The following is a 17,778-nucleotide window of genomic DNA, read 5'->3' on the forward strand; positions in this document are numbered from 1 at the left end:
AGTCAACTGTTCCATAGAGCCGATACCCAGAGATGTAGGGCAACAGAACACCTCCGGAACACTCTGCGGTGGAATACTTAGTGGATCTACCAAACGAGAGGACTCTTCACTTTCTTTAGTCACCGCCATTTGGCAGATTGCCTTTACTCCCGAACTGGGTATCTCATCCCACCGCAAGTCAGGGCGTGAGTCCCAGGGGTATCTGGACAGCACATCGGCATCAATGTTGCTACTCCCTGGCTTGTATTGCAGACTGAAGTTGTAGGTGGACAACGCCGCCAACCACCAATGGCCGGTAGCGCTCAACTTGGCAGTGGACAAGACATAGGTAAGTGGATTGTTGTCCGTCTTCACCACAAATGGGACACCATAGAGATAATCATGGAACTTATCTACGACTGCCCATTTAAGAGCCAAAAACTCCAGCTGGTGGATCGGGTAACGTTGCTCCGCAACACTTAATTTCCTACTTGCATAGGCCACTGGTCTTAAACCATTTGAATGTTCCTGGTTCAGGACAGCACCCAGTCCGTTCAGGCTGACATCCACATGCAGTATGTAAGGTTTAGTGTGGTCTGTGAAAGCAAGTACTGGGGCATGAGTAAGACAGTCAATGATTTTATGAAAAGCATCGGAACAGCTGTCATCCCAACACTGTCCAAAGGGCTCAGACTCCTTATGATATTTCTTGGCCCCTTCGTTTTTTCTGTTCTGGCCAGAGGTTGGTGGATAGCCTTTGGTGAGTTCTGTCAATGGTCTCACAATGGCGGAGTAACCCTTTATGAATCTCCAATAGAATCCACAAAACCCAAGAAAAGACCTCAAAGACTTCAGGTCAGTTGGCCTCTCCCACCGCGTCACAGCTTCAATCTTAGCGGGATCAGGTGACACTCCAGCAGCGGACACAATGTGTCCCACATAGTGGACTTGTGGCTGACAAAATTGACATAGTGCCCCCTACCCCCTTTATCATTTGGAATGTAAGGGACTGTACCAGTCTCTCTTCATGCTCTTCAAGGGTGCGTCCGAACATGATGTCGTCATCCAGATAGACTATTACTTGGAGCAGATGCATGTCCCCAACCGCTTTCTCCATTAACCGCTGGAAGGTGGCTGGAGCTCCGGTAATCCCTTGCTGCATCCACTCAAACTGGTAGAAACCTAATGGGCAAATAAATGCTGTCTTCTCTTTATCTTCCTCTGCCATGGCGATTTGGTAGTACCCACTGCGGAGGTCCAGCACGGAGAACCACTTACTACCAGCCAAACAATCCAGGGCGTCATCAATCCTAGGAGCGGTGTACCGATCTGGGATGGTACGAGCATTTAGGGTTCGATAGCCAATGCACATCCTGATTGTCCCACTCTTCTTCCGTGCAATTACAATAGGAGATGCATACGGGCTCCTTGACTCCTTAATGATTCCAGCCGCCAACAGTTCTTTGATGTGGCGTTGTACATCTTCAATGTCCGCCGGAGCAATGCGTCTGGACCGCTCACGAAATGGCTTATCATCTGTCAGTCTAATGTGATGTTCTACTCCCTGAGCTAAACCCACTTCCCACTCCTCAGTAGAAAAGACATCTCCGCGGTTTGATAACTTCTGCCGCAGTCTCCTTTCCCAGGCCTCAGGAATAGGGGACTCCCCGAAGTCAAACAACGTTGAGTCTATTACTTTGTGGCTGTAGCTGTCTCCAGCAGGCCCAACAAGCACGTCAGTGGGGTACACATGAGCCACTACTGCTCCTGCAGGAATGGTGATATCCTTCGAAGTCTCGTTATGCACCAGGACCTGAATGGTCTTCCCGTCTACAGCAGAAGACGGAAAGACTACCAGGATTATAAACAGCCCAGCTGGGAGACTGCCGTTCTCTGCGGTGTCCAACATAAACATCTCCTTTCCCAGGGGCTGAACGGTCTCCAGTTGACAGGCATCCCTTTTTGGTGGGACCACACAGGCCCCAGGTCCTCTCCACCTGACTTGTCCTTCCGGCTTTTCAGTGAGTCCTTTGGCTTCTCCTTTGTTTAACAGCTGGTTGGCAGGGGTTTGGGCCTGGATTCTCAAAGCCCATGCAACCCCAACTTCCTCAGTTTCTTGACTGAGCATAGCCAGTCTTTGGAAAAAACTGGCATTGGTGCCAATAATAACAGACACTTGAGGAGGACCATCCGGGTCTGGGCATATGAGAGCCAGGATTGAAATGGATTCTTCAGCTCCAGTAACACAACTCTCTGTACTAAAAGTTACTTCACATAAACATACAGATGAACAGATTAGGAACACAACTCTTTGTACTAGAAGTTACCATGGGCCCACACATACCATAACTCAACGTTCACACTCCCACCCCGTAGCAGGCCTGTAAGTGCGCTAGTCCTGGGACACCGACCCCACAGTCTTCTTCACTCTCTTGAAATCCGAAAAACAATATCCACAGTACCTTGGATCCGTGGTAATGTACTTTAAGAAACACTCCACCTTGTGAGTCCCAATCCTCGAACGACGTGGCCTTCCTGTCCCCAGCCTCGGGCGCCGCTGTATCTCACGGCCGAAATATCTCCTCTCCAAACCACAGAACAGACGTCTTCTCTTACACTTAGTTCGAGTTACTGAGTTAATAACTCCAACCTTCAATCTTACTCCCGTGTTTGTTTAATCCACCCGCTGTGGTCTCTCCCGTTCGTCAGTCTCTCTTTTCCTCCAGCCCGCTCTCTCCTTACCCATCATCCCCCTTGCCTAATTTTCTTAAAGCTACAAGCACCCCGTTTTGGTGACGACTACACCGAGCTGGATTCCATTTATATTTTGTTTTAAAGCCTAAACCAGACAAACTGTAAAATAAAACCACCCACCTATGCTACCTTACATCCCTGTGGGTTACATTGGTATGGGGATTATGTAGGCAGCAGCTGGGCTGAGGGTAGAAGGCCCTTTAATGCCTCTTTGGCCCTTGCCACTGATCTGGCAGTGCAGGTTAATTATTGTGAGGCCAAAATAAAAAGGGCTTTTTGGGGTTGTTTCAGTGTTGGCTTCCTCGGTGAGGTGTTCCCAGACATACTGATTTTCTCCTAAAGCGAATGTCCGACAGTAGTGACAGTGGCATTCAGTAAGTAGCCCAGCTCTTTGGTCAGTAGCACAGAGTTGCATAATTGGTGATATTAGTATGGGTGTCCAGGTTTCTGGGAAGAAAAATTCGGTTCCTTTTCTACATACATAATGGTAAGTGGCAGATGAAATATTTCCAAGTAGGACTGGGCAAGTTACAGAATGAATTTGGTTAAAACCTTTTGCTACAGCTTATAGGACTGAAATAAACCCAGGTATCTCTTGACTCCAGGTGGCTAGCGCCTCTTGCCAAATCAATGAATTTAGCAGTGGCATCTGAGATGGAGAGAGTGAAAGAACTGTGCAGATAAGTAAACACAGTATGTCCTCAGTTTGTGTTGTTATAGAAACATGATCAGAAAATTCAAGGAAGGCTGACTGAACAGTGTTTAGATTCCACTTTGTCTGTCCTGATGGGAAGCTAATGCTAACAAGAGACCTGTACTGTGATGTCAAGAAATGCAAATATAGTGGATGAACTGTGTGTGAAGTACTGTCTGTACTGAAATAGAATGCATATTTACATCTGCGTATTCTACTGAACTGACAGTCCATGGAAGAACTTCGGTTTCAGGAATTTGAGTAATGATGACTGCCTCCCAGGTGGTGCTGGTCTTTAGTTATTCTTAACTCTTTTTCTAAAAATATATTATTTCAGTCATACTTTAGTCTTCATGATTAAATTTATGAATTGTCCCCAAATTTAAATCTTTAGCCGTATTTTCCAAGAATGAGAAAAATGATAATACAGTTGGCATCTTCAATGAATCTTCCATGAATTCAGCACTGTGGTAACATTTTGTTGGCAGCTTTAATGGCGAGAATGATTTTGCTACAGCTCAGGAGTCATCTTCCATGTGAAACTGAAGCAAACCCAACTCATAAAAGGAGGCTGAAATAATCAGAACTCATGGCCATTAACCTCATGCACCATTACTTAATTTACGAGATTCCTGTTTCTGCGACAGGGAATTTGAGATTATTAGTAAAAAGAACCATTTCTGAAAGCAGCAGCCCATCTTATTCTGCAACACAATAAGGAAGGAAATGGAATGGGGAGGGACACATGGGATACATCTCATGTCTCTTATAAGCAGTGTTGTTTCCCTTGCTTGCATCTTAGTCCTACCCATGCAAAAGATGAGGACAGAGTATTAATGACATGAGATGCCCTTTCCTCAGATACTTCATCTGAAACATCTAATCACCAACTAATTTCTGATTAAGGGGTGCTTCAGTTACTAAAACTTCAGCAAGGGCTAGTCTCATGTGTCATATATCCTTGGTCCTTGCTCCTCAGTGCTGGTAGAACAGACTTAGAACATCTCGACTTACAGTTTGACTGAGGATGGAGGAAAGATCTTGAGGCATGATGTATCAGGGTTCAGGCTAAGGGAGGACCCAAATGCAGACAAACTGTTGCTTGTAACTAGTAAGGTTTAATATAAGTAACATGAAACACAAAGACAAATAGATCTACTCTACCTGACAAAATTCAACAACAGCATCTAAAAAAAAAACAAGACTAAATGGCACCATCAGGGAGCAAATACATTTAAACTGAAAACAAGTAACAAAACTAAAGAATTACAGAGAACAAAGCTCACCACAAACTGAGAACCAAAGGTAGAAAGCAAGAGACCAAATAATCAAAGCCCAAAGACAAGGCACAAGGGGGAGAGTCCAATAACTCACAGGAGGCAAACAGAACTGGAGATAATCACAATGAGGCAGCTAAAACAGGAGCAGAGAACACTGTGGTGAGCAGGTGACCCAATAACCTGACTGACAGAAGTGAGGAGAATATACTGTATAGGCTGAGACATGAAGGCAATGAGAAACATGTCAATGAGTGATAATCAAAGGCTGGAGAAAAGCTGAGGCAGGTGAGATGACAGGAAATGCTTTCAAAATAAAAGTACAGAATAGGAAGTAGGCACAAACCATGACAGAGATGTATCCCTGGTACCACTTCCATCATGCCTTGCTTGCTTTTGCTCATTTGGAAATATTTTTTTAAACCATCGCTGTCTCTAACCACTTATGAAATTTGTTTATTTTATTTTATACTTATTAAATTTTGTTTCCATATACAGTAGTCTTGGACACAAAGGCCACAGAAAAGACGAATCTCAGAAACTGCAAACATTATCTTCTCCACCACAAAGATTTGTCTACAGCTCCTGATCAGGCTAAACTTCCTTTTTTTGTTATTTTGGCAAATCACTGTGGTACTTCTAAGCAAATTCATCCTCAACAGGACAAACATTTTCAGTTTTTGACACTGGTCAATAAGTGTAACCATAGATATGTCAACTACAGTATGGTAAGAAAGGATGGCGGTAATTAACCAAATTATGATCAAGGCATTTCTGAGGTTTCTGCAACTAAACACTTAGTTAAGGATATGGAAAGGTATGGCAATTAAAAGGCATAAAATTCAGACATGCTACATGTTTATCCATCATCAATACCATCCATCATGTCCACAACTGTACTTTCTGCATTGCTTTTTACAGGGCACACTGCTTCCTATATTGGCACTCAACACTGGGGTTGGTCATAAATTGTTTGCAATTGTTCAATACAATCATAAATCATACTGGCTTGGTCAATCCCCAACTATACCTCAGTGGTTCTATACTGGGATCTTTTGAGTCTCTCTGCTGTTGACAAGCTAGAGCAGCAGTGCACACCTTCCTCCATTGCAATGATCCTGGGATAAAACTGTGTTTACATGTACACTTTTGGCTCCTGGCCAAAACAACTCCTCAGTGCCAAAACACAGGATACAAGTCTGGATAGCATCAGGAACAATGCACACCAGTGTCAGTTTGACAGAGATGGAGAACATAAAACTACAACTAGAATTTTGGCTTAGCCTTTGCTCACCTGTGAGTTTGCACAGATTGATCCACAGTAACCGTCACAGTGAATATAAGCAGGGATTAATCTGGGCCAGAGCCCATCGGAGCTGAGCTCAGTTTCCTTCAGCATCACAATGTTGGCAACTCTCACACTGACATGAAATTTCCACTTCCAGACACTGTCTCACACTATCCAAACAGATGGAAAATGTAAGTTCTTTTCTCTAACTTGATGAAATTGCTGTGGTCATCAAACAGCAACAGGATCGATACATCTCCACATTGAGAGAGGGGCTGTGCACAGTTTGCACTCTTGCCACAGCAGCAGTAACTCCATTAATTATTTAAATCTTCTGCTGTGACACTGCGATCTTACTGTAGCCTTATTAATCTAAATGGTTTTCTGCCCAGTAAACAGGTCAGCTGCTGCACAGATGGTGTCTACAGTGAAAGACAGTATTTGTATTCAGGATGAGTCCAGCACTGTTAAAACTGTTGCTATATTTTTATTTTAACAAAAGTCAGTTTTGCTGAGTAAATGCAACAATATATAGAGTTATCACAGAAAGCAAGAAACTTGTCTAATCACTGAAGTAAGCAAACTACGCAGTAAGAAGAGACATACACTGGGAATAAAAACTAATTTGCATTTAAACAGTAAATACATATCAATAGAGAAGAGTATGCACACTTTAAAATTGTAAAGAAAATAGAATGAAAACTCACAGACACTGAGTTGAAAAGAAAATTTTTTAAATGCAACTTAAATTTAAGCCAGTATTGGGGTGGAGGTAGAGCGGCTGTCTCCTGACCAGAAGGTTGGTGTTTCGGTTCTTCCAGTCCACATGTCAAAGTGGCCTTGGGCAAGACACTGAGCCTCTGGTGGCCAGGCAATGACATGGACAGCACCACCATCAGTGAGAAATTTCCTCATGTGGGACTAATAAAGGAATGATCAATAAAACATTAATAAAACCTCTCTTCAGCTTGCTTGGCACCACATTAGCATTAGCTAACTTCTCCTGACAGATGACGCAGTCGGGCTGAGGGATGCTGACATCTGCGGTCAAGCTGAAGCCACAGGACGGTCAGGTTTTCAGGATACTGTTCTTTTTCTCTTTTCTTGAGGTGTTTTAGGCCACAGGATTTGCTTCTGAATTGGGAAATGAGTGTATACAAAGTGATATAGTAAATTAAAAATTTATTTACAATTTTTTGTACTGTGCTACTTGTCACAAAATCCCATGGCACACTTGGACCTGCCTCACGGCACACCATTTGGGAGCCACTGCAGTAAGGCAACAGATAGCCTGATGATGAAAACACAATTAATTAGACTCAGCCTGCGTGGAGTTGCATCAGTGCAAAGGTATTTCTATTTTTACACACTGACAAGAATTGCTGTTTGTGAACCATGAATTCAAACCCAAAAATCAGACACTGGCCATGTATAGGCCCGTGTTGTATTATTGTTTCAAAGTGCTTCATAGAGATGAACTCTAATTCATTTAAAGGGTAACATATAAATAAATAAAATAAGTGGTAACAAATAATGAATGGATGATGGATATAATTTTTTCTCATTATTTTCTCTTGTGGTATCTACCCATTTAGACAGCTTCAATTTGAGGTAGTAATCGCAGAAATGTCACCAATATAATGCAGGTACAGTAAATGGAACTTAGTTTGTGGTACAATGGCACATCAAATACATTCTACTCAAGAAATAGCCTCTGTTGAAACTGCTGATAGTGTGGGCTATGACCCCTCCAGCTGCACTGGACAAGGGCTCCCCCTCATCACAAATCCCAAGTTAACCCCTGATCATAACTCACAGTTCTTTTCTACCTGCCAAGGCTGAGGGGAGGGGAGGTTGGGTGGGGGATGAGGCATGACAGAAATCATCCACTGTGCCGCTGTTCCTTTGTCAAGGGAGACATGAGCAGCTAAGTGAGGGAAATGTAGTATTTTCAGAGAACTGATGCTTGTGCAATAACGGTAAAATTCCACAGTGAACCTGCTGTACTCACATACTGTCTAACACAACCGCACAGCCTATTTTCTTGTCACGTCACCTGAATTCCAAATACTGGTGCACATGAACATTCCACAAGACTTACACACACATCACACCACCCACTGTTTCTTTTACCTGACAGCGCTGTTGGTGCTATCAGGGTCCACAGCAGTTACAGTGCCAACCTGGGTGCCAGCAGGTGAGTTTTCATATACATCCATAATGTAGTAGTCCATGGAGAAGACAGGAGGCTCATCCACATCCCCCACAATAACTCGCAGTGATGTGGAGTCCTTAAATGGCCCCAGGTGTGAGAAGCGTGAATCTGGATGAGTGTTGGAGCCTTCGATGTTGAGTGTGTGTACTTTTCTCTTCTCATAGTTCAGAGGCTGAGGGGGGAGACAGGAAACACAATTATCCTGCTGCCTTATTAAAAGTTGCATCTCGCTAATAACACAGCAATTAAAAAGTAACTTAACATGCTGTCTTCACAAAACACAACAGCACACTTGGATCCCTGCTCACATCTATCACTGTGGTTTACCTCACACTCATACCCCTTACTGGTCAAAGCTGCTCCAGCTTTTCCGCATGATTGCCCTGACTATTTATTCTGTAAGCACATTGGTCAGCATTTGTTGATTTTAAACATGCTCTATAAATAAATTGATCTGATTATACCTGTTGACTTTTAGAAGTACCTAAAGCCTAAATAATACATCTGGTGGTCATCCATAATTCACAAAACTGTAGGTAGCCTCTATAACACTGATAAGTGAACAGTGACAGCTATGCTACTACTATTATGAATGAATGAAGAATATGCGACTGGTGTCATCACATGTAAACATCTGGGTCAATCGGTGGCAAGATGACCATGTGGTAGCATGTCCAAAGTTATGCTTACTAGATGGTGGAGTGGCTTCATTCAACTAGTAGGCATTCAACAGAAAAATTCATGTGTAGTGTAGACATGCAACACACCCATAGAATAGAATTGAATATTTATTGTTAGAGGCACATACCATACACAATACATTAAATGGTGTTAAGAGCCCTGATACAGGCTGTAATAAATGAATCTGTAGCAATTCAGCCTGTATTGAGGAATTCTATACCTCCTGTATAGAATATGGGTTGGGTCAGACGGTAACATTGTACAATACAGTAGACAAAAATGTGTGTAGGTACTAAGAAACAAATGAAGACTGAATCAATAACAATCTGCAGTCCAACAATCTTTAATTCATTAGTAAATCTTTAGTGATGCTAAGGGTATGCTACATTTTCTGAAAATCTGCAGTCTTCTGTCTCATTGAAGGTCCATTTTGTCTACTTTGAAACAAAGGCCATCAAACATGGACCATAGTGCTGCTCATGACATGCCATTTCTTGCAGTTTATGAGGAACCATAAGGTCTGGTAGTGGCGGATCCCTGTAAAAAACATAATTGTTACTACACAAGTAAAATGACTTTCAATTCCAGACAAATAATGACATGTTAAACAGCCCTGACTACAATACCATGAAATATTTATTTTTACTTAAAATGTATTTCACTTATATTATCAAGTCAGGTGCATATATGAAGCTCTCAGCAGTCTTTGAGGGGTTCGCACAAGATGTGAATTTTAGATACTGTTAACATGAATCCTGAAAAACAATAGAAAGTTTTGCTTTAACTAAAAGGATGACCTTAACTTTTTTTTTTTTTTTTAAGATTTTGATTATCTACAGAATTTTAATGACTTTACTCTGCATTTTCTTTAGCTAAAAAATTCAAACTCACCTTCCTCCACAGGCTGGTGACGGTTGAGGAGCATGTGGGACAGTTGGAGCAGCTGACTGTAAGATTTTATCACTAGGGCAGGGTTTGACCCTCTTTCCCATTTCCCTCCAAAAACAAGATTTAAACATTTTCCTTATTAGATATGCATATGTTACTTAGCTTTTTTTTATCATCTAAACCCAGAGAAATTAAATTCATCACATTGGACAACTGCTATTGTGTAAAATAAATGCATTCCTCACCCCCTTAAAGTGGTTGTTCCCAGGTCTTTTTTAAATTTGACACATTCAGGAGAAAGTTGGTAGTTAACACACAGACCATATTGATTAAAGTTTATCATGTTCAAAACATGGTCCTTTTCTGGTGTTCATTCAGTGGTTGTTTTTTCAACATATAAATTGTGACTGCTGTAGAAATGTTAAGTTAAAGTTGAATTTTCATTCTGACTCTAACTCAATGTTGAATTTACAACTTTATCTATCAGGGAAATCAATTTATAGCAAACACTGCTTTTGGACACTGGGTTTGGTGACAGTTTCATCAGCGAGGACAGAGTGCACAACTAACAGTGGAATTCCACATAACTGGGAGGTTGGTTTAGAGTTTAATGACGTTTGCTCTCCAGGAGTTTCATCAGGTTGCATGTTGTCACTGTTACGTGTCAAAAATGACTGACTACTTGCTGTGGTAGTGAAAATCACATGGTCAATGACTAGTCAACGTCATGTTAAAAAGGTTAAAAAGATCATTTTATTGAACAGCTGCTGAACAAGTAGAACACAAACTCGCATGTGACATCTTTGCCACTTTGCCCACAGTCCCCTTTTCTTTGGTAAACCAGAATATGTGTATGTTTATCCAGAGATACTAGGATCCAGTTTAATATAATGTTTTCTCACAGGTGATGGAAGTGAAGGCAACACAAAAGCATGAACTTTGAAAGATCATTTTAGGTAAATAAAAAAAAAAATTAAATCATTGGTTCAGACTCAGCATCAGCAGATAGAAAATATTAAAGGAATCATTGGGATTGGGGCCAAAAAAAAACTTGACTGGAACATCCCTACTGTGTCTGTATGTGAATGACATTCCCCAGTTATCACGCTGCAAACATTCAACTCCCATTTGAAATAATAAGAAAACACACATGATACCTGTCTTGCTGCTTTCAGCTGGAAAATAGACTGTGGTTAAAATTCTTTTGTGCTGTACTGCAGCTTTTGACTGGTCAGTCACAGCTTTTCAAATATAACAGTAAGGCCCCACAGAACAGTTATGTAGACTTTTTTTGGTTGAAGTCTACAATAAAAAACAAGACCAGCTTGCTGCACCTTTTTCCTTGTTACTAGGCAACCACCAGATCTTTAGCCTATTTAAATGTTTATTTAAACAGTCATCATTTATCTAAACATAAAAACAGATATTATTGTCTTATCTTTGAGGGCTCTGACTGAGAGTGAGAAGCTGTTTTCAATACGTTAGACAGAAATGGAAATCTGTGTGGATGCTCTACATGACACCATCAGAAAGAGGAGAATTTGCAGATGATGGTTGCTTCAAGGCTGTTATAGTATGGGTCAGGGACAATGTGACAGTGTGCTGTCAATTGTTGGGCCTCAAATGACCACTAACTACACAGTCCATAGATACCGCCAAGCAGCTGGGAGTTTGTCTGCGAGAGGTCAGTACTATATTTTGGGTCACAAATTACATTGGGCGTTTTTCCCACTCTGAGTTGAAGTTTATTCACCTGGACACACTCGGGCCACTCCTGCAAGAAACGGCGCTCAGTAAAAGCAGTGAGTAAACATTTCACTCTCATTAAAACAATTACAAAAAGCTGCTCTAGGCTGCTAAAATGCACTCTGTCTAATCAGGTTCTAAGGTTGCCATTACAGTTGTGAGAGACTAAATAAACGCACGTGGCAAAACAAAGAGCTTCATTTGTGTTCCTGCCTGCTACAGTGCCCCTCAAGACCACACTTGAAAGTGCAGCTCATACTTCAAACACATGCTATAGTTATATACACAGTAGCATTGGGCTGTGTGTTGTGATCTCTGATTCATACCTCCTTGAGGGAAATGATTCCTTCCCTGCGGTCAGCATCAGTCATGATGGTGAAGATAGCAGCTGCATCTGCATTAGTGATGCTGTAGGTCATTTCAGCGTTCTGTCCTTCATCTTCATCGCTGGCACTGATCCGACCCACTGCCTTCCCCACTGGAGCTAGCTCTGGTACATATAGCTGGTAGCTCTCTGTAACAGCAGCACAACATTGCAATATATTTTTTCATGAAACCATTTCATTTTGTGCATTCTACATGCAGAAAACAGCTGTTTGCACTGGTTCTGAGCACTAAAGTGGCAGCTTAGCAAATACTGAACAAATTAATAAGATGGTGGATCTCAATGGACGGTGACCTGATGTTATTAACTACTGCTCTGTTATTCACTTGCACACTGTACTATTCATATGCAGATACTGTATATTTATCTTTGAACTATTTACATTCATTGAACTGTTAACTCGTGTAACTTATCTTATAGTTCTGCACTGTTTCATTTCATTTCATCCCACAACACTAGTGTTTTATAAGTTTAACGTATGTAAATCCATAAAGTCTGTTGTATATTGTACATTACCCTACATATCTCACTGTAAATATCACTTGTGCATATCTATCAGTAAATTAGCACTGCCTGTACATACTGTAGATACTGTGCACCCTGCACTTCTGGTTAGATGCTAAACTGTACTTCATTGCCTAAATAAAGCTGAATCTCATGTAATCTAATCTAAACAAAGTGCAACAAGACATTTCACTTCTAGGTCACAGGCAGCAGAGCTTTTTCTGCTCTGAGTTTGAGTTTACATGTGATGCCTATGAAATATCCAAAATGAGAGCAAGCAGCTTCGAAGAAGGGCAAAGGAATCCTACAGACATTCCCTTCAGAGACACAAAACACTGATTCCACTGGTCAGTCTGTCCTTATAGCTGTAACAAGGTGGGTGTGAGCTTGTGAAGACTGGTACAAAACACTGATGGAGGTGGTAATATTCACAGTTAAAATGTCATTTAATTTCCCATACACCGCTAGAAAGCTATGTTATACTCAATACTTTCTCTTGTTAATTTATTGTCAGAGAAACTTAATATTTCCTGCACAGGATTTTACATTAAGAGCCTTTGTGCACCTTGAATAGTACATTCCTGTTAAACTTTAATTTAACATCTGGGGGAAGTGTTTCATCAAGAAAAAAAAGAAGCAAATAAAAATAATTAGCATAATTAAACCAGTACTGCTGTTAAATGGAGCTCATAGTAACAGGGCACAGTTTCATGTGCTGCATGCAAAAGAAAAACTAAACAAGACCAAAAGCTCATAAAATATAATGAATAACACGTACATCTCACCATCTCAGAATGGAGGGCATTCCGCATTTCTGTCATTTTCAAAAATAAGGTGTGATCAACACCAGAGGTGGAAAGTAACTAAGTACATTTACTCAAGTACTGTACTTAAGTACATTTTTGAAGTATACAGTATGTACTTTGAGTATTTTCATTTTCTGCTATTTCATATTTCAACTTCACTACTTTTCAGAGAAAAATATTGTATTTTGTACTCACTACATTAATTTGATGACTTTAGTTCCCCTACTTTTCAGAAAGAAATTAAGAAAACAAAATCTAGTATAATCACAAGATTTACTGATCCTTGGTGTAAAACTCACAAGCTACCCAGTAATACTTCAAACTATAAGCATATAAGGTAGATAAATTAGTTCTACTTTTACCAGCTGCGACATTAAATGACGTAAACAGTAATACATCAATAATTATAATAGAATAATATGATATACATCATTATGCCATTTTGTATAATGAGTACTTTTAATTTTGGTACTTGTAGTATATTCTCTACTAATACTTATGTACTTAAGTAACATTTTGAATGCAATACTTTCACTTGTAAATATGTTTACACACTTGTATTGTTACTTTTACTTAGGTAAACAATCGGAGTACTTCTTCCATCACTGACTAACAGCTTGGATGAATCAAACCCACATATTCTGATGTGGAGCATGGTTTTCAATTTGAACTTGTGCTCTCACAGGGCAATATTTCCAGCAGAATGACCTTGGAAAAGTAATTTGATTCAATAGCATATTTATTTACAGGTAAGCTTTTTTGTGCCTTATATTAAAATGTAGATACTAACAATTAACAAGTCCAGTGTAACTCTGAGGGTTCCATCTTACTTGCTGTATGACTAAGTGAAATAAATGTAGTTTAATTATGCTTCTGGTTTTTCATTTAAAAAAGATAACGAAAACAATTTTGCACCCAAATGAAAAGTCACTTTTGGCTTCTCCCGTCTTAGGGGTCGCCACAGCGAATAGTCACACTGACGACTCGCACATGTTTTACACTGGATGCCCTTCCTGACACAACCTTGACTTGATCCCGGGCCACAGTGGCGAGAGCGCTGCGCCTTAAGCACTAGCCTACCAGGGACGGCTAATTTTGCACCCAAATAAATAAATAAATAAAATAACATTTTGAGTCTGACTAGTACAACTTCACCAGTCTCAAAAGCCTTCTCACAGCTTCCTGTCCTCACTCCTAGTGACCTAGTGGTTTGCAAATCATTTTAAATACCCTTACTATCCAGTGTGCACTGGCTATATTTATAATGGAATTCAGAGAGTGAAACTTATGGAACACAATAAATGTGAAAACCACCTCTAGAACAAGTTTCCAGCCTTATTTATGTATGCACATTAGTTCTCCATGGCCTAGCAGTCAGCATGATAATGGTCACACTGATGATGATGGTGATGATGATGATGGGCTACTATATTTCAACTGAATTACAGTATAAAACGATGATTGCGTGCAGGCTTTGACATTTGTGTATTTGCTTTCTTTGTAGCCTGTTTTTATTTTGAAGAAGAATTTCTGCTCTTTGGCAATGTCTGTGTTGGACTTCATGCACAGTTCAGCTCACTTGGTCACCTGGCTAGTCCCAGCTCATTTTGAGCTAAAGTTACTTTAAGATTCTTAACAGAACACAAGGGTTAGCAGTGCTGGAGGACAGCATGGTCTTGATGGTAGGTTTCAGCCACTACTTAATTTCAAACTGGGACTTCACTAGACATGAGCAGTGCATATTGCACAACCTGTTTAATCCGTTCAGGCTACACTGACACAAACTTCCCAGCAGCGTTTCTTGTCAGAACAGCTGTCTGTCAGCAGGAGGACAGCATGGTCTTCACCAGGCTGAATGTAAACAGAAAAGTACTGGACTAAAATAGTTTTCATGTAGGCTCATCAGCAAGAAATCAGCAGTGTATGTATGTTTTGATTTATTTTCTTTGCATGGGGAGAGGGGAAGTAAAACCAGGAAGCATACAGTGACACCAGGAACCTGATCCATCAGAAGAGATTCAAGTAAAAATTTCCAACACATAAACAAGCTAACAGGTGATCTACCTGATTTAAACAGCCGTCTGGGGCAATTATACTTAAGTGTTTCCATTGGTAATATTTCTCAGTGGTGCCCTTCCACACCAAAATCTGTGCTGCCACAGCAAAAAATCAATCCAACCAATCAGTCATTTTATCAAGCACCTCAGAGAATTGCCTGAGAAGCCTGTAAAGCAACAGGTTTGCTGTCGGTCAGCCTGGTGAAGACTGTTTGTCCATCTGCTGTCCTTGCAGCTCATTGGGAGCTGAAGACTGACAGCTGCTTTGACGCTGAACAACACTGAAACTGAAGGTGACTGAATGTCCGGCTTTGGTTACATTGTTGAGTGAAGCACTGACCAGCCAACTGTTGAGAATTTAGTTCTGCAGCCACTTAAAGTCCCTTAGACTATAACTTTCACTGAAAGGTTTGTTCACCTCCATAGAGGAAACACGGACACACACCCAAAACTGCAGCTGTCCCCCACCCCGTGCTCAAAGTACATTGCTGCCACAGTGAACCTCGTTATCCACAGGAAACACTGCACTTCAAATGCGCCAAAGGAAAAAAATTGACTCAAAGTGTAAAAAAAGGGGCCCATCTGTTTCTGTCAGTGTGGATCAACACAGATTGGAAGTCTCTGTTTCATGAGACGGGTGAGTGACAGACCTGCAGATAAACACTGCAGTATTGCGGGGATTGTTACGTTTGTCCACCATCTCCACAGTGCGCGCAATCGTTCCTGCATAACCTGTTTGTTTTGCAGTGGCACCCAGTGCAACCTTTGAAAAAAGTCAGTTAAATCAATTTGGTCCCAAAATGCAACTGATCACTCGTAGTATGGATCCTTAGTGCACGAAAAATACTTGCACTGCGCACAGTAGTAACGCGCATGTTATTTGTCTGCTGACACATTGGCCAATTAGAGTGCATTCATCAGACGATACCAGTGACCTAAAAATGCAGAAAATCAGCATGATAAATATCGGTCAGCCTCTGCTCCGTCTATGAGGGTTGTTCATTTTCACAGTAATGCTGATTCAGGGACAATGTAAAGCATTTTTCTGGCTTTCTGTTGAGCATAGAAAATTCTGGTGGGTGCGGTCATAAAATGATTTTTGAATATGGAGTATATGATTCTGTATGAGTGAGTTTGTCCTTGAATCAAAGACAAAATAATGAATGTGTTTGTCATGTTATTTATGAAACATTCCCTGACATGTTTACTATTCTCATTAGCATAATAGTGTTTTCATACTGGCCCGAAGCTGTAATTTTTAAACATCATGCATGGTGTGTGTGTGTGAGAGAGAGAGCTAGTGTGTACTGAGGTTGTTAGTTATATGCATTAGCACTGGCACACACACTCTTCATCAGCAGAACTGGAGCATCTCAGCCGGAATTGCTGCGAATACTGTTAATATTTGATATTTGATAGGAATTTAATATGGACTATGACAGTAAGAGCTGACATATAGGAAGTATTTTTACATTGTAAAGTCAACAGCATAATAAGAAGCTAAAGTTTTAGAATTTTGCAATAGCAGACCTCTTCTGGACCAGAAGATAAAATAGGAGAACCACTGATGTGAGGTGGCAAAGAAGCTAAAAGCAAGAAAAACAGAAATGACTCTTGGTGATGAAAAACTTTTAAAGGACAACTATCCAAAGCAAGAGAAAGGACATGCTTTCTGTTGCTTTGGAGCAGACTGAGAAAATTGTACTCAGACTATTTGATGTTTCCTGAATTTGAAATTGACTTTGCTTTGCCGTGTTGTATTTTGGTGCCCACCACAGAGTGCACAATGGGCATGCAGATGGGGAAGCTCAAACAAGAGGGATGGTAATACAAATAATGTAGCACAAAAAAGGTTGTTGTTATATTACAGTTTTTTTCAGTTGCTAACACACTAAAATGACACGCTTGGCACAATTAACTAAACTGACACTCAGGGAGCAAAAATTCAGCTCATATCTCTAAAAATCTAAACGTGTTTTCTGCTTTGCACCATGTTGAAATGTAACAATATTTTTTGCAAAACTGTACACAGTTTTCTGCATAAGACAGCATTCTGTCATAAAGTCATTTGCCATTTGAAAACACTGCCAATCAAAATGCCACAACAAACCTTCGCCACATGGCCAAACACCTAAATACTTAGTTGTTGACTTATTAATCGAGATGTTAGCACTAGAAAAAAGACCGCAGGTCAGTATCTATTTAAAACAGTAATGAAAGTGGAGGGGTGGAGGGGGAGGTGGGAACAGAGTCAGAGGACAATTAAGAAGAGGAAGAGCTGAGGCCTCTTTTGCAGGCAATGGAAGAGGTACAATGCTGCTGAGGCTCTGATACACTTCCATCCCTGTCTAGCCATGGGGGACACTGGCTGTGATGTTGATGAGGTGCTGTGGCCAGACCCAGCTAGGCGGCACGAAGCTGCTTTTGTTTTTTGTTGTTGTCGTTTTTTATTTACTGTTTTCTTTTTTTTTTTTTTTTTTTTTACTTTGTTGTTGTATTGTGTT

At 40.8% G+C, this 17,778-nt stretch overlaps 1 protein-coding gene across 2 annotated transcripts in view; it reads right to left on the minus strand.

Annotated features, from left to right (window-relative positions):
- LOC109967637 (cadherin-18-like) overlaps positions 1-17,778 on the minus strand; it is a 202,572-nt gene that overhangs the window by 58,165 nt on the left and 126,629 nt on the right. For both annotated transcript variants that reach the window (XM_020613365.1, XM_020613366.1), the window contains exons 6-7: positions 11,849-12,036; positions 8,126-8,379 (exon numbers count right to left, since the gene is read on the minus strand). In XM_020613365.1, coding sequence (XP_020469021.1) covers positions 8,126-8,379; positions 11,849-12,036 — 442 coding nt within the window. The remainder of the gene's footprint in view (positions 1-8,125; positions 8,380-11,848; positions 12,037-17,778) is intronic.

The sequence above is a fragment of the Monopterus albus genome, unplaced genomic scaffold, assembly GCF_001952655.1.
Source record: "Monopterus albus unplaced genomic scaffold, M_albus_1.0 scaffold133.1, whole genome shotgun sequence".
Classification (NCBI taxonomy): Eukaryota; Metazoa; Chordata; class Actinopteri; order Synbranchiformes; family Synbranchidae; genus Monopterus; species Monopterus albus.